Below are 10252 nucleotides of genomic sequence, written 5' to 3'. Positions count from 1 at the left end.
ACTCATAGGACTAGACTGGACATCAACTCGCTTTACAACGTGCATATCCGGTCGAGAGCGGATGCGGAAACAGTCAGTGTGCAAGCACAAAATATATATACTCTAAGATAAAACCACCAGATACAGTAGGCGGTCTCTAGGCCGGATATGAGCACGGAACAGCAAATAGAAACCAAACCTGTCAACCAATGCGCACCGACCGAGTCTCCCAAGGAGCCAATCTGCGCCGATCTTCAGCACTTCGTCCTCGGTGACCTCCGCCACTTCCTTCCGGGGTGTTTTAATTCTCAGCTCAGTCACCATAGAGAAAGCAGCAGCACACACACAACACAATAGACACACAGTTTAGCCTTAGCGTTAGCATTATCATTCCAGTTATTTTAGTCTAATATATATTAGAAGGTTTCGTAAGAACCAGAACCACCATGGCGCTGCTGACGCCCCTGTTGGCGTTCCTCTATCATCTGCCGCAGGTGTACAAGTGGCTGCTGAAGCCCTACTATGTGGCCTCTCTCTTCATGTCCGTCGCCTTCCTGGCCGTCCGCAAAACACCCGGCGTCTGTGACCGCCTGGACACCTCGAGAGAGGACGGCAACTCTTGCGACTTTGACTGGGTAAGTGTGTGTGATGCTGTGATCCGAAAGATGGAAGAGCAGTAGACAATGGGTGGCAGTGGCACGGTGGCACGCTCCTTTTATATACTCTATGGGTGGCACCCATCAAAGAGATCTGTTTTCAACCCTTTTCATGTCAAGGTCCATTATTTGTTCGGCATTTGAGCCACGGTCCACCATTTGATGAGATTTAGCCTCTCAGACCCAAAACTTAGAATATTGTGTTGTCGTTGGATAAGATTTTGTCCACAATTTCATGCTGTATTAGTATTGATGTTGGTATACCATAGTAGATAGCATACCAATTCTACATTCTCTAATTGTGTAGAATTCTTGTAAATTAAGTAGCACACTAGCCCCATATGTGGAACATACATACTACTAGTACACATGTTTAACAATATTTAACCCAAGAGAGCGTAAAATATATATACACTCAAGACGAGTTAAAGATAAAGTTCCATTTGGTATACCAACTCCATCATTTAGCTGGGGGCCACCTGGACCCCCTCAAGGACCACTGGTGGTCCCCGGACCACTGGTTGAAAACCACTCTTATGATGGCATCACTGACTGGTGGCATCCATCATATCAGATCTACAAGATTACTATGTGGTAGGTTAAGCTGGTATAGATCTTTTGCTATGATGATGATATATCAGGACAATGACAGGATATGGTGGTGTGTGTAGTGTGTACAAGGTCAGAAGAGTCCCTAATTGGGCCTATTAGTTTGCCAAATGTTGTGTCCATGTCAGGAATGTATGTTCAGTACCCATGGTTTTTAACCAGGTAGATTAGATTCAACATGTGTAGTAGGCCTATTGTTTTAAGATATTTTGTCTGAAAAACTGTAAAACAATGTTTACATTATGCACTCATGAGAGGAGGACACATTATGATAGGCCTATCGGTACATGTCAGGTCAGTCTACAGGCTGTAGACCTATCATATTTGAGGGGGGACACATTCTGACCATTATATTATACAATATAATGACAGACCTAAGGACTGTCTGCATTATAGTGGAGGCCTGGGAAGCACTTTCTGAGACCGATATAACATTTAGCAGAACTAATGGACCCATGATGCATTATATTGGAGGGGAGATGCATATTCATACTGTAAAAAGCCTGGTTTTAATTTAACTCGGAGTACTGTGTACAAATGGACCTGTAACTCTTAAGACGTTAGTGTGACTTATGTTCCAGCCGTGGACCTTCCATGACGGTTGTGGTACTTTTCTTGTCACAAAGAAATGGAGGAGAGGACACATTGTCAGGTGCTTCTCAATCATTTTAATGTCAAGGGGCATGAAATGTCACCAGTTGAAAAGATTTTGTGCCAGGGACCCCCATCAAAATATATTATTAGATTTGGCATAGAATTACATTACAATAACAGGACTCAGACTTTATTTACGGGGGCCAGTTTCGAATTGCAGCCGTCCGTAGATGCCCTTTCAGAGCGATATTGGGAGCCCTTGAGGCTCCGTTTGAGAGCCACTATCTGAAAGGAGAGGTGCCGTTTGCTGTTGACACCGCAAACAGCACCTGCGATGAGTTAACGTATGTCAGGGTCTGGAGGGAGGGGTATGTGTGTAGTACAGATGAAGAAACGCTGATAACAATCTCTCCTATTGTCTTCCAGAGAGAGGTGGAGATCCTGATGTTTCTGAGTGCCATCGTCATGATGAAGAACAGGCGAGCCAGTGAGTACACAATGTCACATTTAATTCCTACACGCCTACAGCTGTTCACCTACAGTAGCTTCAACTTCACTTCAGCTTTGCTTTATTTGCCACATCACAACCGGGTGGGAGAAAGTATTATTTTGTATAAGCTCTGACGCATTGCAGTTACATAATGGACTCACATGTCAGTCGATTAAACGTTTCACTCAGCTAGAGAGACTGATGACGATCTCCACTTTTGATGCTACAACTGGGTGAAAAGTAAACCAAGAGAAAAGACACAGGGATAGTGATGTGATTGGTTTGGTTTCCAAAGAGAAGTGTGCGTAGGTTTGTTTTGAAGCTGTTCTCGACACAGTTTCAGCAACTACTTGTTTGATGTCTGCCAGACTTATCGGTAGGCAGAGATCGATGATCTCTGCCTACCTAACGAGACTACATGAATAATAAGAATAGAGGTGAAACACATCAGAGTCTGCTCAAAATGTGTGTACTCTTGAGTACCTCAGACACTAACTACATCACTTAACAGCAGCACGCCGTACAAATATATGTATATATAGTGTGTATATACCACCACACGTATAAACAGTACTTTTTGGCCAGAAAGGGATTTTTTTTCACCGGAGGAAAAATATTCTCTATGAGGCAGTTCTCTGGGCAATATCGGTAGAGGGCGCATTGGAGTAACTAAAAGTATTTTTTTCCCGGTGGAAGCAAAATCCCTTTTTGGCCAAAAAGTACCGTTTATACGTGTGGTGGGGGGCTCAGAGTGCGTCCACTAAGGAAAGTAGGCTTTCTATTGACACAACCCGTCTTTGTATTGGTGAGTAGGTCAAACGTTCGTGAGATTTCCACTAAAGAGGAGAGGCTGGTCTGATTTCGATTTGAGATTTAAAACCGAAAGTCCCATAGCCTTATACTGCAGGGCAGAATCGTAGAAGCAGTAGAAGGCTATGGACCAGAGCTAGTGTGGAGTATATCCACAGTATGTTCACATAAAGGAGGAAACGTGTCCTCTGCATATTAGGAGCATTGGAATTAAGTGTCTTACTCTGGGACACTATATATACAGTAGGACCTTCTGATTCCCAGATAGCCTCTATACTCATTCAGCTATTCATATACTTGTTTTATTCATTAAATAAGCCAATGGATTGTAGCTTTATAGCTGTGTGTGTGTGTGTGTGTGTGTGTGTGTGTGTGTGTGTGTGTGTGTGTGTGTGTGTGTGTGTGTGTGTGTGTGTGTGTGTGTGTGTGTGTGTGTGTGTGTGTGTGTGTGTGTGTGTGTGTGTGTGTGTGTGTGTGTGTGTGTGTGTGTGTGTGTGTGTGTGTGTGTGTGTGTCAGTCACGGTGGAGCAGCATGTGGGCAACATCATTCTGTTCAGTAAGGTGGCCAACGTGATCCTGTTCTTCAGACTGGACATCAGGATGGGTCTGCTCTACCTGACCCTCTGCATAGGTCAGTACTTTACCGTTTGTGTCATGTGTGTTTTTATAAGTATGTAGACGGTGTCGACTTAAATCTGACAGAGCAAATGTTTACTGTTTTAATATTATATTGATGATGATGATGGAAACTAACTCATTAGTTAGACACCCGTCTATCCAGGTCCTTAGCAAACAGAAAATAAATGTTCAGGTCAGGTTACCAATTTGATCCAATCAGGAGAGAGAACCCCACAAAGTTAATTATCAATTTCAATTGCATTGCATTCCAGTTCCAATTTTGTCTCAACTACGTAGATTCGGGGGCCACAACTGTCGAATGATTTTGTATGGGGGGGCCGCACAGCGTGCACACTTTGCGCAGAAAAGTTGTGTTCTCAAAATTTATTTTGTGCTTAAACACGAAGATTTATGTATATATAATACATTTGTGTAGGGGTTTGTGATTGCTGTTGGAATATAGATATATTTAATCCTTATTTTAACTATATATCACTACAGCACTAGTATATTATATAGCCTGTATGCAGTGACTGTGATACGGTGTGGGTCTCTCGTGCACACAGGCCTCAGATATACTACTAATACTACACTGTTGAATGAATGGTTTGTGTTGTTGCAGTGTTTCTGATGGTGTGTAAGCCTCCTCTCTACATGGGACCAGAATACATCAAGTACTTCAGTGATAAAACCATCGATGTGAGTAGAAACGCTAAAGCATGCACTGATCCATCTCATTTACAAAAGCTCTGCACTGGTTGATGAAGAGAAGGTCTCTTCAAAGCTATTGTTTATCCACTGGGAAAATATATATTCTGTGGTCTTTTTTTGTTGCTTTTCCTTATCTTGTGGATACTGTAACACGTGTACCGGCAATACCTGTGTATAATGGATTAAATAAAAATACCACCAAGGTATTAAATCTGGACTAGTTCAGTAAGGTTCGGCTCTGGGAGCATAAAAGAGTAATGATTATGAGACCACACCATTATGTAGCATGTAATAAAGAAAGGGCCGGCTTGTTTAGAAAAATAGTAAATACATTGAATGATAACACACACACACACACACACACACACACCAGTAAACAATAACAATGAGCTCAAACAGTGTAACTTGTAGTCACCTCTTGGCGTCAGTGATTAGATCACTATGATCTCTCAAATTAAACCCTTTAAATATTTTGGGTGAAATACCCTTTCATTTAGGCTACAGGTCCTATGGGTTTGAACCTATGGGTTTTAATCTACCTTTTTATCGTCAGGTTTTTATCATCGAGTGCACCCTGGTAAGTATCTTTTTAGTTAGTATCCTTTTAACCAGTGGTGTCATGGTGTTTTTATTACTGGTACCGCAGCGTTTTAATGATGTCACGTGCACGTGCGTGCACGCGCATGTATGTGTGCATCATGGCATGCACACAGAACAGCTGATATAGCCTAAGCCTATTGTTGAATAGTGTGTGAGAGTTTTACACAAAAGTAGACTTAAAATAGTCAGATAAACATCTTTACTGCACTGCGAAACTAAAAAGTTTGCTTTGGACGAATTAATCTGTTCTTTGATGGAGGAGGAGGCATTCTTCTTGTGTGCAGAACAGCGGGGGGGGGGGGGGGGCGCCAGTAAACCTAGACCACTGGGTACTTGGTGTGTCTTGGAAAGTCTGGTGACGCGAGCTTAGGTGCGTCTTCAATCTAGGGGGACGCATTCTAGCACGCACATGCACCGTTCCGTCCCTGCGCGTGCACGTCAAAAACATACTGGTACCACAGCATGGTACTGCGTTCTACGAGCATGACACCACTGCTTTTAACTGTAGATATCTTTTTAACTCCTTTACTGCCCCTAGTGTTAGCATGCTGTTACTGCAGCATATGTCCAGGCCCACTATACGGAGCTTGTTGTCCTTCCGGGTTAAACAGGAAGGTGGGGGCCTCCGGAAGGGGAACAACACCACTGGCATTAGCCAGTTAGTTAGCCGATCGTCGGGTGTGCGGCTGCACACCATGGACAGCTCTCGAACCTTTGGAGATACGGCTCTCTGAAAATCGGGTTATAATGGAGGCTCAACAGAGCTGGATTTAAAAATTGCGGAGGTGGTCTATACTACCCGGAGCAATGCTAAAAGGTAAACAGACGGACAGCGATTAAACGGTTGTCTACGCTTATACGCGTAGCTGGCATGAATAGGTCCCAATAGCCTAGCTACGTTTATAAGCGTAGATGGCAATAAAATAATTAATTGTAAATATGTTTTTAACTGTATGGTATGAATATTAATGAACTATGGATCCATAAACTCTTAATTCCAATACAGATGAAATTACAATGGCCTTCAAATCAAATCAATTCACAGTCAATAAACCCAATGTAAACCACACCGGTGTGTATGTGCGTGAGTCAATGACAGTCCAACTACACTGTGAGGTATAGTAGTGTGTGATGGATATTGTGCAGTGTTCACTTGCTCCATTTCTGCATTAGTAACCAGTTTCCATGACCTGGGTTACAATACGCTTTTGTCAAACTGTGTCTTATGTCGTATTGTAGTTAAAGCATGGTGTGTCGTTAGTGTTGTGCTGGAGTGATCAGGAGTGATCCTGCACAACCTGCAAATCCTGTAGGCCGTGTTCCGGAGGTGGGGTTTGGACAGCGATGGCACTGGCAACACAGACAAATGTGCAGGGAAGATGAAATGGCACAATGACTAAATTGGGAGAAAAAGGGGTAAAGACTGGAATATTGCCTATGCGTACACCTAAAAAGAAAAACGGAATGTTGATGCAGTCTTTTTGATTCCATAGAAGCCATCATGTCGTCTTTGGAGGCATGTTGTGCAGCGAAAATAGACGCCTGCGACGCATTGAGACCTTGTAGATCGTCTATTGTCGGTTATTATTTTAGAGCATTTGATGTGGTTAAACTATCAATACGTTCCGAAGCATCTTCTATAACATCTTTAATAGTCGTGCTCGGATATTTCATAAAAAAGCAACGGTTAATTTCTTTCATCTGGTTTACAGCAGGGACAATATTACATCGTTTTAGATATTGTTTTAATTGTTTAGGAATCAGTGCATATTTAGGACTTGGTCATACAAACATTTTCAGTCGTGAGATTTTATTTTGTGTCAATTTCACGGTGCTGCGCCTGCTTGCGCCAATGCCCCTCAACTTGTCTGCATGTCCAAACTCCAAAATAATCGCCATGATCCTAACAATGTTCTCACCTGTGTCTGTACATTCAGGACGAGTTGGAGAAAGACAGTCGAGTGACGTGGATCGTGGAGTTCTTCGCCAACTGGTCTCCAGACTGCCAGTCCTTTGCATCAGTCTATGCTGATCTCTCCCTAAAGTAAGATTAGTAATTAGTTGCTTAACGGAAATAATTTGTGACTGTGACAATATTTATTTCAAACATTTTTCTTTCTTTTTTTGCCCAATGCGATCAGCGTCTGCCAAATGATTATAGAGATGCCATGTTTTCTAGTCTAGGACGGTCATCAAGTCATTTATATATACTCACTCAACATTTCAGGTATAATTGTGGCGGCCTCAAGTTTGGAAAGGTGGATATTGGACGATATGGAGATGTGGCCAAAAAGTAAGTATTTTCTTGTCTTTCAGTAAATAGATGAATGTTCATGTCATATAAACATGATCTCTTCCCAGCTCATCATCCCAGAGGAAAGATGGTGGTAGAAAATATTACCGTAAATAGTCTAGGGGGGGGGGGGGAGTAGAAAACGGAAGAAATAAAATCAGTAGAGGAAACATCTACTGACTCTCTCGGAGGCCTGACCATGCCTATTTTTTATTTTTATCTCTATTTTTTATTTTGTTTCTTATTCTCTACCATTATTAATATCTTACATCCATGAAACCGATGTAATCAGGGACCTTTCATGCATACTACAGTGATCAACACTATTACAGTATTATTACCAACATCACTATGTCTATATCAACAGGTTCTATTTCTGTCTTTGTATGTATACTCTCATACAATTGTCATCACACAGACTGTCATTTTATGTATATTGTACAGACGTTGCGTTCACTTGGACACTTACCCTGGTGCGGGAGGGGGGAGGGGGGGTTACATACGGTATGTAGTATGTATATACATGCACATAGAAAAATGGGGGGAAAAAATGGCACATTTACTGTGAAAAAAGAAAAAAACTGAAATGGAACACTGAATGGGGAGAGTGTATGTATGGAGTAAGAAAAACAAAAGTTAATTTGTTTATGTTCACTCTCCTCCCAGTTCTGTACAATTGTATGAATGAGTGTGCTTACCAATAAACAGAATTAAAAAAAATATATATATATATTACCGTAAATTCCCTTATTTCATCCCGGCCTCTGTCTTTCTTTCTCCAGGTACAGAGTGTCAACCTCCCCTCTGTCCAAGCAGCTGCCTTCCTTGGTGCTTTTTCAGGGAGGGAAGGAGGTGATGAGGCGCCCCCAGGTGGACAAGAAGGGCAGAGCAGTGTCCTGGGGCTTTACAGAGGTGTGTGTGCACTGTGTGGGGAAATAGGTTCTCAAGCACCCCCAAATTGATATGGCCACCTGACCACAGCGATCACATTGTGATGCATTGTGAGCTTGTAGATCTGCTATTTTCACTAGTTTGGGTCCCGGGCTAACGTCTAATTTTTATATGAAGGGTTTTGGAACCACTGTTCTATTTGAACAAACCTTCTCCCTTCCTTCCCAACAGGAGAACATCATCAGAGAGTTCAACCTCAACGAGCTCTACCAGAAATCCAAGAAGCTCAACAAGGTCAAGGGCGACAAGGCCATCCAATCGCAGTTCCCGCCCGTCCTCGAGGAGGAGGAGCCAGAGCAGGAAGGCGGGGCAACCCAGGTGGAGGATTTGGAATCAAAGAAGGACAAATAAGGATCTCTCTCGGAACGCCTCGGCTGTTTGGGATGAAATGTTTCATCCTAACTTCTATTCCTCGTTGTTTTCTTTTGCTCTCGTTTTTTTAAAGCGTCCATTTCTTCACTCCTCCGAGTCCTCCACAATGTTTCTACACCGACATGGGATTCATATTTTCAAAGGAATGTTATTTTTGTTTTCGGCAGGGTGGAAAGCCCTCTGAAGCAGATTACAGACTATAACACTAAAGCTCTCCATTTCAAATCCATGCACCCTGACTGTCTGGCAGTAGAGGAACCATAAGTGTGAATAACTATATATGCTACTTGTATGACAAATAACAAAAATAGCAGATCTATAAGCTCACAACGCACTGCAGCTTTTTGTGTGCTTGTAGATTTTGTGAAATTGTTTTGAATTGTCTTTTTACATTTCCGCTTATTGTCCCAAATATGGACGCCAGGTTGAAGGTGGTTAAAGTGGGGTGTTCCATTTTGAAAGCGAAACAGTGAGCATGTGTACGCTTAAAGGTCTTTATACACCAGGGGCTCGACAAATAAACTGTCCAGAAATTGCTCGCTAGAATTTCCCATAAATATTCATATAGTTTAATTCATACAGGTTGATGCCTTCATTTGCGGTGAAAACCCGACATCATTTTGAATAAAAACTGTCGCTTTATATTTGCGAAAACATTTTGTTTCAGGCAAATTAACCGCACGAATATAGTCGCACGTGTAAAGTCCTTAATGGTTAGGGTATGCTTTGAGCGACAAGTGTCAAACGATGCGTTGCACCACGTGTCTCAACATTTCGTTTAGAGCATTCAGACTGCAACTCTCCGAAAGCATCGCCATAAGAACGAACCCTTATTTAATCTTCTCAAACAATTAAGAGTATGCAACATCTTATGTAGGCATCTGCGACACCCTCAGAAGGCCTACCTTGACACATTTTGGTTGTTTTGATGTCACTTTCATCATGCGACCCATCACTTGACACTTATCGCGCAAAGCCTAAATTGACCTTTAGAGATTGTGCAGCATGTGTTTCTTTGAGGATGTAGTGGATCCAACATTTAGATCAATTCAAAGGCTTGTAAATATGTTGTGTAGATGTGCAGTTTGTGTGGGTTCATGGCATTGTCATTTCCATTTCTGAACCCATTAAAACATGGCGTTTGACTGAATACATCCTGATTTAGTGAAACCATGCGGTGAAATTGACATAAGGGAACATGTTTTGTAATTTCGTTTAGAATTTGGACTTTTTCCTTCTCTTTTTTTTTAACATACCTAATCTAATTTGCTAAATTGCATTTTTAAAGATTTTAATATAATTTAATATAAACATTTAATTCTAAAATGTACATAAAAGTAGATGTTTGAGGGTTTTTTTTAATCGCAAAACCTTGCAGTGCTGGCGTGATGGAGTGTAAATTAAGGACATGCCGAGATGAGCATGCTTAATTATTTTGACATTCCTTTTATTTCTAGCATTAATCCATTCTTTTATTTGTTTTTCTCTTGTCTCAACAAACGACGTCAGCAGAATAGTCTACCGTCCACCATTTAAAACTTTTGATTGTTGAATTAAGACTGAGGATTC

At 41.7% G+C, this 10252-nt stretch overlaps 1 protein-coding gene across 1 annotated transcript; it reads left to right on the top strand.

Moving 5' to 3' along the window:
* Nucleotides 1-241: 241 nt before the first annotated feature.
* On the top strand, nucleotides 242-10045 carry tmx2b (thioredoxin-related transmembrane protein 2b). The gene is made up of 8 exons (XM_079500169.1): nucleotides 242-614; nucleotides 2265-2325; nucleotides 3656-3769; nucleotides 4379-4455; nucleotides 7005-7111; nucleotides 7295-7360; nucleotides 8143-8272; nucleotides 8483-10045. Exons 1-8 carry the CDS (start codon nucleotides 426-428, stop codon nucleotides 8660-8662), a joined length of 924 nt encoding a protein of 307 aa, XP_079356295.1. The 5' UTR covers nucleotides 242-425; the 3' UTR covers nucleotides 8663-10045.
* Nucleotides 10046-10252: the final 207 nt, after the last annotated feature.

This window comes from Electrona antarctica (genome assembly GCF_951216825.1).
Source record: "Electrona antarctica genome assembly, chromosome: 4".
NCBI classification, from domain to species: domain Eukaryota; kingdom Metazoa; phylum Chordata; class Actinopteri; order Myctophiformes; family Myctophidae; genus Electrona; species Electrona antarctica.
This window is presented reverse-complemented; position numbering and strand designations above follow the sequence as displayed.

Excerpts from the sequence above, each read along its gene's own strand:
- tmx2b (XM_079500169.1), top strand. The coding sequence starts at position 426 with ATGGCGCTGCTGACGCCCCTGTTGGCGTTCCTCTATCATCTGCCGCAG. Across the intron at positions 3,770-4,378 it reads CTACCTGACCCTCTGCATAG|TGTTTCTGATGGTGTGTAAG; the intron begins GTCAGTACTTTA and ends GTGTTGTTGCAG. Across the intron at positions 7,361-8,142 it reads TATGGAGATGTGGCCAAAAA|GTACAGAGTGTCAACCTCCC; the intron begins GTAAGTATTTTC and ends TTCTTTCTCCAG.